At 39.2% G+C, this 17,752-nt stretch overlaps 3 protein-coding genes across 3 annotated transcripts; 1 reads left to right on the top strand and 2 right to left on the bottom strand.

The window, feature by feature from the left end:
* The first annotated feature begins 518 nt into the window (after nt 1–518).
* Nucleotides 519–6,158, top strand: ada2a (adenosine deaminase 2a). The gene is made up of 10 exons (XM_017418865.3): nt 519–857; nt 1,145–1,453; nt 2,435–2,654; nt 3,275–3,488; nt 3,562–3,689; nt 3,785–3,875; nt 4,017–4,125; nt 4,501–4,658; nt 4,746–4,948; nt 5,039–6,158. Exons 2-10 carry the CDS (start codon nt 1,156–1,158, stop codon nt 5,127–5,129), a joined length of 1,512 nt encoding a protein of 503 aa, XP_017274354.1. The 5' UTR covers nt 519–857; nt 1,145–1,155; the 3' UTR covers nt 5,130–6,158.
* Nucleotides 6,136–8,323, bottom strand: ribc2 (RIB43A domain with coiled-coils 2). The gene is made up of 7 exons (XM_017418863.3): nt 8,153–8,323; nt 7,975–8,056; nt 7,404–7,724; nt 7,205–7,323; nt 6,919–7,095; nt 6,670–6,836; nt 6,136–6,587 (listed from the first exon to the last, which is right to left on the bottom strand). The coding sequence occupies exons 1-7, from the start codon at nt 8,267–8,269 to the stop codon at nt 6,518–6,520; spliced, it is 1,053 nt and encodes a 350-aa protein (XP_017274352.1). The 5' UTR covers nt 8,270–8,323; the 3' UTR covers nt 6,136–6,517.
* A 1,402-nt stretch (nt 8,324–9,725) lies between these two features.
* Nucleotides 9,726–17,538, bottom strand: LOC108237479 (probable polypeptide N-acetylgalactosaminyltransferase 8). The gene is made up of 11 exons (XM_017418911.3): nt 17,228–17,538; nt 15,883–16,216; nt 15,556–15,722; nt 15,210–15,396; nt 14,206–14,403; nt 13,352–13,466; nt 11,493–11,678; nt 11,206–11,343; nt 11,013–11,105; nt 10,736–10,906; nt 9,726–10,651 (listed from the first exon to the last, which is right to left on the bottom strand). The coding sequence occupies exons 1-11, from the start codon at nt 17,406–17,408 to the stop codon at nt 10,532–10,534; spliced, it is 1,890 nt and encodes a 629-aa protein (XP_017274400.1). The 5' UTR covers nt 17,409–17,538; the 3' UTR covers nt 9,726–10,531.
* Between the last annotated feature and the right edge of the window lie 214 nt (nt 17,539–17,752).

Raw genomic sequence — 17,752 nt, 5'->3', positions numbered from 1 at the left:
AAAACACGCAGGAAACAACTAAATGATAAACAGTTTGATCTAAATGCTTTTGGACCAGTTGTGTTTTCTCTGGCACAGATTTTGTTTTGCATTTTTTTGCTCAGTATCTTGAAAAATTTGTTTTTAAATAATACAGGTTAAAAACCCCTCACCATATGGATTTATATGATTAAAAACGTAAACATTACTCATCCTGCATAGTTTTCCTAACATTTGAGCATATACGTCTTAATCAAAAATTCATTTATTAAATTTAACATCATGTGCTAAATCAAAACAGGCTTTTTTAAAAAAAAAAACATTTGCTGATTTACCTTAGTAATTTACCTGTAAAAAAAAAAAAAAAAAAAAAAAAAAGTAGCCTATTTCATAACAAAAGCTTTTCTCGAACTCAATGTGTAAAATACATCCCGGGATTTATCTCACAGGAATCTTTCCACCCTCACAAGAGCCAATCAAATTGCCAAGGACCGCGTCTTTTAGCCAATCACGTCAAAGAAGGCGGGACTTTGACGCCTGGAAGGCAAAGCGTTGGGCAGAAAAACAACATCGACAAAAACAAATATAGTCAAGTAGACGTCGCTTTATGTTTATATTCCCTAGCGATGTTATTTTCGCAACACAGCTGTGTTAAAGTACGCTGTTGGACAGTAACAAACACGGGTTTCTAACTGTCAGTTTTGTAAAGTCGCCCGTGGGTTTTTATTTTTATTTTTGACGTGCCGCTGAGCTGAACACCGACAAACCTACAGCGGCTGTCGAGGCACCATTTGCCTTATTTGTGCTCCTACCTTTGGTCGAATACAACATTATTATTTTTTACAAACAAAACTGTAAACAGCTACGATTAAAGCAAGGTAACGTAACACTATTCCTGTTTATTGTCTCTAGTTTTACGCGGATGTACACTGGAGTACATTTCTTTTTATTGCTTCTTTTTTTTTTTTTGTTAAGACTGGTTAAACCCACTGCTGAGGAACAAACACCTGTTTCCACCACATTTATATCCTGCAAACATGTGCTCTATTTTTGTCTCATCTAACGCAGAACAGCAGTTTTCAGTTCTGCAATCAAGCTGCTTTCTCTCCAGAGACGCACTTTCTGCTTGATGTTATTTTGTTGTTTTTTCCGTCCTCTCCTCCAGCTCTCCGGGCCATGGCTGTCCAGCTACAGCGCCCCCCTGCGGCTGTGGTGTTCCTGTGCGTCCTGACCTGTGGCCTGTCCATCCCTGACCCTGGGCAGAGGGAGGCCCTCATGCAGCTGGAGGCCTCCATGCAGACCGGTGGGCAGGTGGTGCTGACCGACGCCGAGCGGCAGCTGGACGCGCTCCTGTTTAAGATGAAGCAGGAGGAGACGGCGAGGACAGACTTCCCTCCGGCCATGCACTTCTTCAGGGCCAGGGACCTCATCAGGACCAGTCCCATCTTCGGTTTGCTGCAGAAGATGCCTAAAGGTACACGATTACCCTTACAGCTCCTTGAAATGAGAGCAGCAGAATCAGCACATAACACCAACGACCTTCCTGATTTTAAAGCACATTTTGGACTTTTACTGTCAGACACAAAAAGCTGCCATTCTCCCACACCTTAAGTGACCCCATATACTATAAAAATATTATTCCTAAGTAAATGAAAGGCCTAGCATTCGTTGCAGGAATGCATATCGCCTATTTCATTTAGACTAAGATCACCTTATGTTGAGAAATGACGGCGTTGTAGCTGTCTTGGTCAAACCTTGAAAACAATATTTTGCTAACAGACAAACAGGGGTTGACTCTAACAGTTAAAGCTAAACTTTTAAGTGTAATGAATAGCTCTTGGAGTATGTGTTGTGTATGACTCTCAGCTACAACCACATCTAATTTTAGCACAGCTTCTGTAAAACTGACTGAGTTATAGTCATTTTTACGTTGGCTGTGGCAGCCATTTTGAATTGAATTGGCTCCAAAAGCTTTTTAGTTGTAGATGTACATGATAATGATTATTTCCTGACAGTTTCATTAAAATCCATCCAGTGGTTCATGAGGTATTTCGCTAACAGACAGACAAACAAGCACACAGACACGACATCATCCTCCTTCACTTTTCGGCAGCAGAAAATAAACGACTTCTTCTTAATTAGACTTCGTGTTAATAAGGACAAACTGCTTAAAAATGTGCTGACAGCTAATTGATGCTAACGGTTGTGTTCGATGAACAATGCAAGAATGATGACCCTAATCAGAGGGTTTATTCGTGCTGCTGAGGTGGGCGGTCGGTGATGGATTGGGACCCCGACTCAAATTCTGCTTCAGGGCCTCATAAAACTTTGACCAGGACTAAAATCGTTAGATCAATAATTGGATTGAAAACAGATATTTTTGCAGCGCTGGTCGTGTTTCAGGCTTCCTGCGGTTTTTCTCCGTGTTTCTCTCAGCTTTATTTCTCTGCTTCAGGTGGAGCTCTTCACGTCCATGACTTTTCCATGGTGGATGCTGAGTGGCTGGTGAAGAACGCCACGTATCGCCCGCACTGCTACATGTGCTGTACCGACAGCCGGTCCGTCAGGTTCATCTTCTCGTCCCAGCAGCCCAAACCTCTGCCACGGTGCTCCTCCTGGGTCCTGCTGGAGAACCTTCGAGACAAAATGATCAACGCCACGGATCTGGACAACAGGTGACTGAATCTTTGTAGCTCTATGATTTTACGAGAGTGGTACGAAAAGAATAGAAAACAAGCTACCTCAAACTAAACTATAAATATAACCTGAAGATCTTTAATATTTTTACATTTCACAGATAAATATTATTTTCCTAAAGTTTCACGACAAGTTAGATAATTTCTTGTGTCATGTGATGAAATACCTTTTCATGTCCTTTTAGGGTTTGTAAATCCTTTATGTTTTATGTTTCAGGACTTATTTGTTTTACAGGAGAGTTTGAAATTAGACCTAATTCAGATGTATTTAAACAAACAGGTTCTATAAATTAATATGCATTTCCATGTTTTAGGGCAGAGTATGAACAATGAGATGTCTTTAACCCCGAAGCATGAACAGATGGGTTATTACTTACAAAAAGAAGTGGATTTTTCATTGACACACTGCTAACCACCACAGATGCACTCCTTTACCAGAAGCAGATGTTTTAGTAGGCTGTCGGAGACTTCTGCACAAAAATGTTAGGAAATAAGCCGATAAATGACATACTCTGTCTAACATCTTAACAAGATGGTACCTGCAGAGAAGAAATGCTTCTGTATCTTGTTCTCCTCAACAATGTGCTCATTTCTCTCAGCATCTTGAGGAACCTGACGCTCTTCACTGATCAGGATCCAGAGGCTGTGTACCCCAGTCAGGATGAGGTGTGGGATAGGTTTGAGGATAAGTTCCTCGCTCTGTGGGGTCTGGTCACTTACGCCCTTGTGTTCAGAGACTATTACTACCAAGGCCTCACCCAGTTCTACACGGACAACGTCATGTATCTGGAACTGCGTGCTCTCCTCCCAGAGGTACAACGCTGTCCGCCTCCACATCATCTGTATGTTGACCCTTTGGTTGTTACATTAAACCGCTGGTGCTCAGGTTTACGAGCTGGACGGCAGCACCCATAACAGAGTCTGGGCCCTGAAGACCTACCAAGATATCACCAGGCAGTTCATGGCAACCCATTCAGGCTTCTTTGGAACGAGAATCATCGTTACAATTCACAGGTGACGTCTCTGAGTGCTTTTAAAATGGATTTGATCTGTCACTTCTGGAGCCAGACATTAGGAGGAGTTTTGTATTTCTGTGCCGTTTGCTTCAGGGGTGTAAATGCATCAGTGATGACTGAAGCTGTGGAGGAAGCAATGAAGCTGAAGAAAGACTTTCCTGATTTTATGGCTGGTTTTGACATGGTGAGAGTCAACATGAGTTCTGCTGTGGAAAGGGTTACTGTAGTGATTTCATTTAGCAGATCATAAAAATATAAAATGCAAACCAAGGCACAGGTCGTGGGTTTGAAACGATGGGTGCTAACTTTCTGTGTGGAACAACAGGTGGGCCGGGAGGACAGAGGCAGACCCCTGTGGTATTTCAGAGATGCCTTGTCCCTGCCTGTAGAGAGCGGGCTCCCGCTTCCTTTCTTTTTCCATGCTGGAGAGACAGGTGAGCTCATCACTGCTTCCTGAAAGTAATAACAACTGCTAACGTTTCCAGAAAGTTCTTTAGAGGAGGTTAGAAGAATTTTATTGTAATTTTATACACACTCCAGGGAGAAATGTAGATTTTAAAAAAATATGATTATCCATGTTGTCTTCTAGTTACTGATTATGTGTTAAAGTTTTACACAGCCTTTAATAAAAACACTGTGTAATAAAGTCAGTGTGTTTACAGAATGTATCATTTTTCTTCATGTGCAACAATCCAAACTTCAAAACTAAATGAAATTGATTAGTCCTCAGTTAGGAGAAAACTAAAATCAGTCCTTGAGGAATTCTCTCTCTGACATTAAAACATTTTCTCTGACTCTACAACCTGCAGACCTGGAGGGCACTGAAGTGGATCAGAACCTGTTAGACGCTTTGCTCCTGAACACATCACGTATCGGCCATGGGTTCGCACTGCTTCACCACCCCGTGGCCAAAGATTTGTCCAGGAAGAGAGGGGTGGCTGTGGAAGTGTGTCCCATCTCCAACCAGGTCACTGTTCGTTTGTTTTTCACAGAACCCTCTGAAACTACAGGCTGTCACAGTTCTTTTTCTTTCCACGTGTCCTTCCGTGTGCAGGTGTTAAAGCTTGTCAAAGATTTGCGAAACCATCCGGCAGCTGTACTGATGTCAGAAAATCACCCAGTGGTCATCAGCTCCGATGATCCTGGCATGTTCGGCACATCTGGCCTCTCTTATGACTTCTATGAAGCTTTTGTTGGTTTGGGAGGCATTAAATCCCACATAGGCTCCCTTAAACAGCTGGCAATGAACTCTATCAGGTGAGGCTCAGCTGACGTTTGACTTGAACTAAATGAGTTCCTACAAGTTTTGTAATTTAAATTTTCTCTGCCTGTTTTTGTGATTTTCAGGTATAGTTCTTTGACTTCAGAGCAACAGAACAAAGCAATGGCTGAGTGGCAAAGACGATGGAATAAGTTTGTCTCTGAAAATGTTTTTTAAACAGAAACGGAACTGAAATGCACATTTCTTTTTAATCTTTTCTCAATATAGCTCCATTGTTGTTTTGGATCTTTCCGTTTTACACAATAAGCTCCTATTTTTCTTCTTCTAATTGACAAAAATACTTCAGCAGGTGCTGGGTCACCCGCTGTTCTCATATATGTGAAGAAGAAGGAGATTATGAAAAACTAACAGATTATTCGAGCCTAATATTCATTTTTATGCGTCCCTACAAACGAAATCTGGCATGATTTAAAATGAAATCCTCATCTTGAAGGCAGGAAGGGATAATTGCAATAAAAAAAATTAAAATTAAATATTTATTATTGCCCAAAAGATGGCTTAATAGGGTTTAAAATGTTAGAGTGATGGAATTAGCTTTATTATTTATATTTTTCACAGGTGATTTAACAACAGAAATCTGAAATGTGAACACTGGTAAATACGTTTTACACCATCGCTCGTTATGAACATGGAGCTGTTGTCTTCTGGTCAAGTCTGAAATTACGATTTCTCGAGTTAAGAACGACTACTCTCATCCTGACGAGTAAAAGGCTGACTCCTAAAGGGGCTTAAATGTGAAGATAAGTGGTGTTTTCAGCTTCTTCTGTCCACTGCTTTTAGGTCCCGCTTTTTGCACATTAGTTTGAATTTCAATGTGGAGAAAAAAAAAAAGACTCCGTAAGATCTTTAGTGTTATACTTTAACATCTTAATAGGGCTTTTTAATCTTGATTTGACAGTATTGAGCTAAATAGATTTCAATCACAAATTCAAAACTTACTTTTTGTTAAAATAGTACAATTTCTTAGTTCAAACATTTGATATGTTATGTTCTGTTGTGAGTAAAAAAAAGGTTTTTGGAGATTTGCAAATCATTTCATTTTTTTCTAATTTACATTTTACACAACATCCTAACTTTTTCAGAACTTGGGTTTTAAATAAGCTTGTATTTATGCTTTTAACTGGTTGTGAAAGTGGAACTGTGTCGTATTTTTGCACAGCACTAAATAAAGTGAATTGAGCTGAATTGTATGTAGTCCAATGTTTAAATATTTGGGTGAAGATGAGAGGAAGATTAACTCTAACAGTGTGTTTTTGTCTTATTTGTGCTTGTGAGTTAGCATCGTTTTCAGGGTATTTGTTTTTAAATGAGTGTTAATGCTTTGGCTTTTTTCTACAATATATTTTGATTTATTTGTAGATAAAAAGAAGTCTGCAGTGAGAACTTTACATGTCACATTGCTCGTGCAGATAAGAAACAGAATCTGCAGGAACCGGCAGCAACATGCAAACTAAATGAGACCAAAATAAAACAACTGTTGACTTATTGTGTGGTTCTTTTCATTCGCGGTTCTGCCCTCACTTCTCCCTGCTGGGTGTCACCCATCATCTGCTGCAGGTGTTAAACTTTGAGAAGAAGCTGTCTTCTATACACCCTCTGCCAATGTCTGGCTTCCTGAAAAACAAAAAAAAAGATTTTAACACAGATTGGGAATGTTAGCGAAAACGTTATTTGTTTTTCTGTTAATTAAACTTACTGCTGTTTGTGTGTTTGAGCCAGCTGAACGTTGATGCTGTCCAGGTTTCTCCTCAGCTGCTTGTTTAACCTGGCCTGCTGCCTCTCTATCAGCAGGGCTGTTCGGGCCGAGTCCAAGCGGAGGCGATCGTAGCGTTCCTCCTCCTGCTTTCGTTCTAACTCGACCCTCTACAGATGCACAGATCACAGATGCACATTAACAAACAAGAACCTCATCTAGACTGCTGCTTTTTTAAGATAAATGTTTGACCTTCTTCTCCTCTGCTTGGTTCCTCTGGAACTGGATGACCTGCTGCAGGCTCTCAGGAGGAGCTTTTCTGTCTTTGCTGGGACACAGACCGGGCACTCCCACCGAGCCCAGAGCACCTTCCTGCAGGAGGCTCTCCTGCGCGTTACTTTCCTCTTCCTGACGCCGTTTTTCCTCAATCTGAGGCAGATTCAAAAATGAGAAAAAGCTTAAAAGTGCTATAAGTTTATTTTAACTGTAGGCTCTGATTTCCCGTCATAACAGAACCAGATTAGCCAGAAGGCCTTACCATGGCCATGTTGTAGTCTTTAGTGGCAATGGCAGCTGCCTTTCTCCTTTCCATCTCAAAGTTCTGAAGCTCCACAGCCTTGTTGTCTATTTCTACTCTGCTTTGGTCATAGCTCTGCTCTGAAGTCCAGCAGAGAGGAAGAAGAGATGAGAATCTGTTGTGTGCAAACTGAGCGTTTATATTATAAGAAAGCACCTGCCTTCCATCTTCTGCTGCTGCCTTTCTTCCTGCTGATCAGTCTGCTGCTGGATGAGCCACTCCCTGAGCTGCTCCTTCTGTCTCAGCTGTCTGCTCTCACTGTCCTGGTCCTCGCCCACCAGGCCAGGGAGCGTCATCTGACCGTCGCTTTGCTCCATGTTCCTGACGCGGTGGGGGTCGCTTAAATCGAACTCCCGCCGGCTCCGAAGGTGCTGGTGCTGATGCCTGTAGGTCACCAGGGTCCTCTCCATCTCACGCCTCTCCTTCTCTTGTCTGTGCTGGAGGAGACGGCCTACTTTGCTGTGCTGGAGCACATCGGCGTCTGATTTGAGAGGACATGTCACATACTTTACAATGTAGTTTGTTTAGCGTTATAAAAATACACCTCATTTAAGTTACAGTGCTTTGTTTACGTTGATTGCATTCCTCCATTTCAATATATCTAAAAAACTACTGGAGTAAACTTCCAAAGGCTCTGTTTAATAGACTTCAGGATAATCTTTTATTTATATTCACTAGTTTGCAGTGAGTACCTTTAATTGACCCCTGGCAGGTGACTTAAAGGAACTCACCGTAGATGTTTTCTTCCATTTTTGCTGCTTCTTCTTGTCTCTTCTTCTCTTCCACCTGCATGTCTAAGGCTTCTTTGTCAATCTATGAAACAAATCAGCACATTTATCCTGTTAAAGCTCCGCACAGCCACCGTGCAGCTCCCTGCCAACCAGACCCCGGGCTGGGTGGTAAACTTACCCCGGTCAGCCGCACTTTGTCGTTAAAAATCCGTCCTTGCCTTTCGGTTTCTTTTCTGCGACGGTTTTCCAGCTTTGCTCTGGCGACGCGGTCCGCAGTTAGCTCAGGGTAGAACATTTTGAGTCCACTTTGAACGAGACCGGATCCAACAGAAACCTTAATGTCTTTAAAGACAACGGTTGCTAGGAAACCAGAGACCCGATTCGTGCGCTTCCGTAGCGTGTCGGCTTTTTCCGTTGCCACGACAAAGGGCTGACGATTTCTGTGGAAGGAAAATGCTAAATGTAGGCCAAGCATTCATTGAAGGAATTATTAATTTTTGTTAAGAAATGACAAACGTAGTCGTTTCGTTCATACCTTATGCACAATCTCATAAGCTGTAGATATACATCTAATGCTTAGTTTCTGCAAGTTTAATTATAATTTGGTCAGTGGTTCAAGAGATATTTTGGTAATGGACACACTCATATTATGGTTTCCTTTTTATAATTTTAATTTATTTCATACTTGTGCTTGTCTTATTGTGCTTAATCTCTTGTTTTGTTTTGGCTGTTCTAAAACCCAAATGTTTTAAAAGCAGCTTGCTGGCGGTGCCAACAAGTGTTTCTTCATTATTGGATTAAAGAAGTCATGCATTTAAACTAAATAGGCTTATAAAATCAACTCAGTGTGTGTGTTCTTTTGCAAATATTTATTGACCATATCCAGTAATATGCATGTTAGAAACTAGTGTCTTATAAAAACACTGCTTTAGTTCCAGAGTAACCAAATAAGCGGCCTAAAAGTAAATATCCGTTTGCCCTTCTGTACGCGTGTATTTTTAGGCAAATATTTGACACATTTGCCTAAAAGTACTAATACCTTTACAAAGTGTTGGAAAAGAAAACAGCACAGCTTGTGCTCAACATTAATCCCTATTTTCTGTTCGAAACAAGAAACACCACAGATGAGGAACCTTCTTCATGAAACAAAAAGTAAAAAAAAAAAGTCTGTGGGAACATCTTGCTAACAACTACAAAAATCTGAAACTGCAAAGTTTTAGTTAATCATTAACAGCCTTGTCTTTTTTCAGTTTAAAAATGATATTAAAATACCATATAACCTACTGCAATCCAATCTTGTGACTATTTTCCCCTCAAAAGGTTTCCACAACTACAAAAGAAATCTGAAATAATTTATTTAAACCATAAAAATACAATCTCCTTATTAATATAGTATAACATCAAAAAGGTTTTCAGAACAATTCTAAATGACTTATAATTCAATCAATTGCCTAGAATTTCTTAAAGGAATGCATATCATCCACTACATTTCGTATCATAAAACATTTATTTAGAGGATATATGAAGTTATGGCCATTTTGGTCAAATCTTGAAAATGACATTTATGCAACAATGTGTAATGGGTTACGTGTTGAGGATGACTATCAGCTACTACCACATCAAACTTTAGCTCAGCATCAGAAAAAAAGCCCTGAGTTAGTCATTTTGAGTTGGCTAAAGTAGAGGAACTATGGCGGTCATCTTGATTTGTACTGACTCCAAAGGTTAATCATTTATAAACATACATCCAATCATTATTTTGTGAATTTCTTTAAAGTTCACCCAGTGGTTAATTAAATAGTTTAACACACAAACATGAGGAAAACATTATCACATTCAGCAGCAGACAGTAATGAGATTTCTGTTTTATCTTTCCATTTCATTGTACAAATAATTAAACCCATCTAAGTTGTATCATTTAAAAAAGACTTTTTATGCACATCATTACAGATATTAAAGCATATAGAATCAGATTAATATAAACATGTTCCATTTTCAAGTCACAGTGCTCTAAAATAGTAGTGCATTATATTTGTATTGTTTTAGATGAAGTGTTTCAGAAATAAAACAGTTTTTAAATTTACAGTGAATTTTTATCCAAAGTATTTGGAATGCCAAACAGCATCACATCTTAAATCTTAGTCAAACAAAACTGCAAGAGTGAGCAGTTTTATGACTTTCATCCATAAGTTGTGTCAGTAGCATAAAAAAATAAACATTTCTCAGTGCAGTCCTGGTTCTCTCATATAATCATTTAATAAAAAGGAGCAAATGTTGGGTAAATATATCATAAACTGCTTTAGAAAAATTAATTTAACTTGTTTGGAAGGTTTAGAAACTCAAAGTTATAATTAATCTTTTAAATAACGCACTACAAAGAGCAAAATAAATGGTAAACAAAGTACTTTTTTAACCTTAACCACAATTCATTAAACAAAAAAATTTATTTTCCCATTTTAGAGTTACAAAGAAATTCACATAAATCATATTTCCTCCTTTTTGTTTTCCACACATACATGCATTATTACTTGACCAATAAGCAGAGAAAAGCACTTCTTTAAAAGTTTTTGATTATGTTTTGGATTTCCCATCTCTGGCCAGTGCATTCCCGTATTAGAAGGACACGATTTTCAATTTCTAGACATCTTTTTGTCTCCTTGTTCTTAATTTCTTTGCCCTGAAATCAGAGATTGAAAGTAATTATTTGTTTTATTTCATATAAAGTGGCGTTATTATGTACATCTAGTTTTTGTTGTAGTACCTGAGAGAATTCCCAGTATATCCCCATTCTTTTCTGCATAGCCTCCTTGCAGTAGAACAGGCCGGGCTCGGGGTTTTTCTGACCTTGGTCAGTGATGCACCGGTTGTCGTTGTACTTGTGGGACTTGATGCCGCCGATGTAGAGCTCACCATTTGTACGATAATATGTGATCTTAAATGAAAAAAAATTGATCAATAAAACAAACCAATAAGAACAGAGAGCCAAAACTTCAGTTCATCAGCTATATTTATCAGTCTTGACTACCTGCTTCCCTCACCTGTGGACCGTAGTAATAGCAGTGGTAGGCAATGGGTGTGTGACCTGGTACTGGACCTTGGTCTAGGCACATGTCAGCATCAAGATTTTTCATCTGCCCATAGAAGAACAAACATTAAGACATGAGGGATTCTCTTAAAAATATGCAGATTTATGTGGCACGTTTCTTCCTCCATCAACTGGAAGAAACTTACTCCTCCATAAGCAACCAGGTTGTCCCACGGGTCCAACTTAGGGTACACATTGTCCAGGTACCATTTGAAAGGTTTACAGTTCAGCCTTTCTCTGAGTTTCTTCCTCTCAGAGACATCTCCTATGTCAAATCCATGATTCTGCAAAGACAAATTATAATATGAGCCGATTTGTTGGCTACATGGGTTTTAGGACAATCAACACTTTTTTATGCATTCATTACACTTTCGGTTGTGAACTGCTGAATGTCCATCTCATGTAGTAGACACATTATTTGCTGTTTGGGTACCTCAAATGGCAGGTTCCATGCCAAGTTGATGTTGTGTTTGTAATCATCCATCCAGACCTCTGCAACCCTCAGGGCATTTCTCTTCATGGCAGGACTCAGGTCCAGCATATAGGGTTTGTGGCTCCTTTCAATATGGGCAATCTTGGAACATGGAACGACCTCAATACTGCCTCCACAGGTCCAGACCTACATAGGAAGAAAAATGAAGGCAATTATTTAGAAAGAAAAAACAAAACAAAAAGAAAACATTCAGCCCCTCTGAATGTCTTTCACTTCTCAAGCTTCTGCCAATCCTCCTGGAAAAGCCTTTGAGATCTGGAAAATACTTACTTTGCACACGCTGCTCTTCACAGATTCTTTATCACACCTGATTCATATCAAACATACTTTGCTGTTTATTTGCAGATTGGTGATGCTGAATTTTGTGGTGAAGATGCACAAACGGCCTTTTCAGAAAAGGTTAATTTGTGCAGGAATGTTTGCACAGAATAACAGAACATCACTGCGACATTACCCCAAAGTCTTTACTGCCTTCACTGATGCTTTGTGGCATCTGTTACCTTAATTATCAAACTGCTTGGCTGTTGCTTTGACCAAAAAAGGATAATTAGGATCTGAAACTTAGATAAAACTTCATATCCCACTGTGCACCATTTCCTGAATAATTGTGCAATTTCCATCAAATGTACCATGACTGCTTTTAGTAACCCCTATAACATCCATCCATCTATATGCTTCATTTATTCACAAGATAATATTAGTGTTCATATAGTTTTCTCTAATGTAAACTTATTTTTTCTCTAATTTAGTAAACTGTATAAAAACTATTTTTGTACAAGTTTTTATACAGTTATTATACACAAAATATTAGATTGAGCTTTGTATTGCTGTATTTAATCTGAATTTTTGATAGTTCGCTCATTTTGATGACTTATCTCCCATATCACTATTAAATAACTTCATTCTTTCAAAAGTGATCCAAGAGTTCACATGTTAAAATCATCTTTCATCATAAAAACAATCCTACCTCCCAAATAAAGAACATAAAAAACAAAAATTAAAAATCTGTTTTCTCCTCTGCCCTGCGGCTGCTAGATGTCACAGGAAAGGATATCGTGATCTGAGATATCCTGACTTTCATGTCACACCATTTCTCCCAAGGTAAACAGTAGTTAATGGAGAAGTGCCAACTAGAACTGTTATTTTAGGCTTGGTAAAATATTAATCTGTAAATAAGCTTACCCTGAGCCGACTCAGTGCTATGTTGACTCTTTAAGGACCACAAGAGAACATGTAAATACTAGAGATCTTATTGTTCCTCTTATTCAAATAGGAAAGCAATTAATGTACGACATCATTGAATGCAATAATAAAACTGTTAAAAAAACCAACAAAGGAATATGATGATAATGTTCAACTACAGATTTATATTTTTATCTCAGATGAAGTAGTATATTTCCTGATGTGACTTGAATTGTTTTAACTCCTTTCATAATATTCAATAAGTTTCAGTCACTTTAGTGATGCTTTTTATTTTTTAAATGGGTTTTACTTTATTTGTACAATTAGGTCTGTCATGTTAATTTTTTTTTTTTTTTTAGAAAATTGAGATAATTTTATAATTGTTATATTCTCATTTATTCATTTGTTAACAAAATTAACTTTTCTCAATATATCTTACTGGTCAGAAAAAAACCCTTTTCATTATTATTAACATGCCAACATTTCTGCTACACTGGGCTAAAATGTTGATCGCAGTTACTTGAAAAACAGGACCTGTGTTATTTCTTGCTCCAACTCAATAAGACACTGTGTCAAAAGGTGCCATATTTGGAGTTTATTTCTTCATAATTACTTACACGAATTCCAAGTTCTACGTTTTCTCCACCGTACACCGTCATTCCTTCATCCAGAACCCCGATTTCTCCAAGATACTCTCTATTGGCCACCAGGATCCCCATGACAGATGGACTCCTAAAACGAAGGAAGGGAACTGTTAGAGATGTTCACGCTCATTTATTTTCCTGCATCGGCTTCGTCCTGGGTCACAAATAAGCCGGAGAGAGAGTTGAGGGTCCTGGACAGGTCCCCAGTCCATCACAGAGACAGGCAGCCATGCACACATAGCCTCATACTTAAGGACAATTGAGAGACTCTTCAGTTAACCTAACACGCATGTTTCTATACTCTTGGAGAAAACCGGAGTACTTGGGGAAAACCCAGCCGAGGCCAAAACAGAACAAAGCATGACAAAGAGAGAAATGAGATTCCTTAACAATAAGACTAAGTTCTGAAATTTGCTGTAATATGTAAAAATAGGCTGAAACACTATAACCGCATAACTAGTCGGAACCTTTTTTATGACCAGTATCCTGCCAGTTTGTCTTTGTTTGTTTGCTGAGATTCTTCCATAAGAGTTAATTACAGCCTGCCCATGATTAGTGTCATTAACTGGGCTTTATTAAGAGAGACAAACCTGTCCGTATGAAAAGGTCTCAAGTAAAGATTCAGGTTTCACAAGAAGCTCAAACTGGAATTACAATTTATGGTTTAGAAAAAAACAAGCAGACAAACCAAAGAGTTTCCTATAACTGTAAAAAGCTCTGATACTGCAGCGCTTAAACAGTCATGGTTAAAAGTAGGTGTGCCATCTTTGGCTTTAAAGTTTTACACATTATGAAATAAATAAAAGAGTAAATTTACATGAACTTACTTTCCGGGCAACGAGCTGTCGTTAAGTTTGTAATATTCAGGAGAAAACCCCTCATACATGCACCACAAAGCCCAGTCGAAGGCATGTGCTGATGGAAGGTAATTAACAACCTTGAGATCATCGAAGTTGACTCTGTCAAACACAGGAGAAACCACTGTGGTCCGGTCCGCTTTGATCTGGGTCAGTAAAGGTTCTGCCCTGGATGAAGGGAATAAAGGAGAGGAATAAACCTTATTCTAATTCTCAACAAAGTAAAACTTTAGTCCTTATGGGTGCAGCAATCCAGATTGTCTGAAGAACTTTATTATTCTTTTCAATTACACGAGCTCATGTTGTCTGTAAAAAAAAAAAAAGGGTGTGGCATTAAAAGGCTGAGTGGGTGTTGGACTTAAAAGGATCAACAAAATGTAGCCTAAAAAAGCCAAATAAGACATTTGCTAAATCTGTCAACAAACCAGACTGGAGCAATGTTTGTACTTTGCTACAGCTTTAGAAATGGGTGGAGGAGCAGAAGGTTTCCAGACTGAGCAGCAACACTGTCCCTTGTGCAAACTCCTCTCGTGAATCAGATTGTGGTTAAATCAGCATGTGAGTGTCTGTGAGCCTGTCTGTGCAAACAAGGGGTTTTTAAATAATGTAATAAAACCCTTTTAGCAAAATTATTTAGAGTGATGCAAGCTGAACTACAGCCAGGACTCACAGGAAGGATACTTTCCAGATGAAGTTTCAATGAACCCATAAGACATTTATGTTTTAACCACTCAGGTGATTTTTCTTTCACTAATTGTAGATTTGTGGTCCGATCCCCAGCTCTGCCCCATATTGAAGTATCCCTTGGCAAGACGCTAAACTCCCAAATTATCCTCATTTGTGTTTTGACTGTTAAGAATAAAAAGTGCCCATGTGTAATAAGAAGTGCAGGACTCAGGTAAGGTTAAACCACCTTTCATTTAGGAAGAAAGGTTCCAACAACATTTAAATCACATAGCAGCCCTCATTCCTACCACATCTCGTGGACTTCAATGTGAGCGTCCAAGATGGCCACCACATCAGCCGTTGCGGCCCTCCATCCAGAGGCTCTGGCGTAAGCGAGGCCTTTCTGCTCGTTGTGCCTCACTCGTGTAATACGGAGACTTGGGTTCTCATCTTCAAGCGACTTCACGTACACGTCAAGGTCACCCTTTAGGTTTTCTGAAATAAACGCAGAAAGTGTTCATGCAAGATTCTGTGAAAAACAACAACAAACGGGAATGCAAAGCAGATTCAAAACAAGCTGATATGTCAGACGGAAATGCTGGTTTGATCATAAACACGCTGCACATCTTCACATCTTCATCTTCACCAACCTACCATTAGAGCTGTTGTCATCTACCATAATTATCTCCTTCAGCAGGTTTTTAGATGTGCGGTTCACGATGCTACGCAGGGCTCGTTTAAGTACAGACAAGGCTTCGTTCAGGTAGATCAGCACCACCCCCACAGTTGGAAGGTCCTTCGGGTAACTCTTTTTTAAGCACCTAGTCAAAAAGAATTTGAAATCTGTTGTTTAATCAAAGAAATGTTTTGGCAAGCTATTTGAAGAGATGAGTGTAGGAAGGGGGTGGAGTTTAAAAGGGAAACAATTACTGTAACAAGCAGGTGTGCTTGAGCAATAGTTGGAGGAAATGATGGCTATACCTCGGATCTCTTGTTTCTGGAAGAGCTCGGTCCAGAGGAAGACGATCGCTGAGAAAAACATTGTATCCGTACTTCTCAAACAGAGCTTGCGCCTCTCTTTGCTCATCCTCAGACAGATTGTCGCCCCACTCCTTGAAAATGGGAGATTTCGGGAACAATTTGCCGATTTCTTTCTTTTCCAGTTCGATCGGTTTTTCAGGTTGCTCTTTCTGCTCTGGCACCGCATGGATAGTTTTCTGTAGGACCTCTGCAATTTTTCTCTGGTTGTCTCTGTCCTCCTGCAGTAATTTCTGCATGGCATCTTGCTTTTGTTCAAATGCTTTAAGGACTTTAGCTTAAATATAAAAAACAAAATGACAGAAGATGAAAATGAATCAAGGACAAAATATTGTGCTCCACATAGATGTGGGAAAGTGTATCTGTTGTGCTGTGAGCACATGCAAATTTGGACAAACAACATCTAGAAAACTAAATTAAGACCCAACACTGCTCTGCCCACTTTTTTGTGAGATCTGACGTACAACAACAGTGCAGGTTTATACACAAATTTTACACAAATAAATGGAATTTAAACATGCAGCCAGAAAGAAAATCAGTTTTTATTCATTTATTTATGTGGTTTTGTAAAATCGTATTGACTTAATGTCAAGTGATGAGGTCAGAGGTCAATTGGGATAAAATAAAAAGGATCTTTCAACATAAGAATCAGCATACTTTCTCAAATTTGAGTCTTTTTTCAGATAAATATGAAGATGTGAATCAGTTTGACTGAGTTCTAAATGATGCATGATGATTCCAAAGTCAACACAGCCTCCATATTTGTCATAGTTGAAGTTGACAAATAGAACCATTTGCCAATGTTTTTTTTGTCTACTTTGCAAATATACTGTTACTACTTCACCTTTCTACCTAAATATCATCAATAAATACAGAACATATCACATCATTAATATAATGTAAAATACAAAGTCTATTGTGTATGTAACATTTCTTCAGATGACAGTAACTGCCTGGGTGGAATGCCAAAAAATTATAAAACAAAATAAAATAGAAGCCATAATGAAATGATAAAAGTAGAAAAATAAACAACAGAACAACGTGGTTCAGGGGAAAACTCTATAGAAACTAGAATTTAAGGTCAGAGGAACACAAGCAGCTCTTACTGTTTCACTTTATCTGCAGACATGAAACTGGAAAACTTTTTGACTTTATTTCAAACTGGACCTGACCCCCCCTCATCCCCTCCCCTCCAAAACACATCTTTCTGATTTGCAAAAAAATAATAAAATAAAATAAAATAAACGCCTCACAGATTTTTCAGAAGAATCAGAAGAAGTGAACTTACAGAGGCTGCTTATGCTCTCCTCCAGGTCAGAAATGCTCCTAACGGTACGAGACGCGTCCGGTTGTTTGTCAGCGTCCCCTCTGCGCACATACCCCCCGGTCATCAGAACCGAGCCCAGGTAGAAGAGGAGCCCGCAGCAGCCCACGACAAGGAGGGGGCGCTTGAACGACACGGCTCTCATGATGGTCAGATTACACAAACCAAAGTAAAAGCACTCCTTCTTAAGGAGAAAGGAACGCTTGCTTACTAGACTGACGGGTTCAACCAGAAACACTGACGCACTGACGCACTGGCTCCATGCTGGTGTTTTGGACTGAGTGACGCTGCACCTCCCTGCCTCCACCAGGTGTGTGCCATTAACGAGCTGGCATCGTGACGTCACTGCCCTTTTAGGTGGCTTTCACGTCAGGCTTAGATAGCTACAACAACAACAAAAAAAAACACGTTGGGCAAAATTTTACTCCAATGACTCACATTGTTTTTATTGTTAACAATGAAAAACTGCTAAAATCTGATAAGTAAAAA

This window comes from Kryptolebias marmoratus, linkage group LG11 (genome assembly GCF_001649575.2).
Source record: "Kryptolebias marmoratus isolate JLee-2015 linkage group LG11, ASM164957v2, whole genome shotgun sequence".
Lineage (NCBI taxonomy): Eukaryota > Metazoa > Chordata > Actinopteri > Cyprinodontiformes > Rivulidae > Kryptolebias > Kryptolebias marmoratus.
The sequence above is the reverse complement of the archived record's forward strand: the minus strand, read 5'-3'. Positions and strand labels throughout refer to the sequence as shown.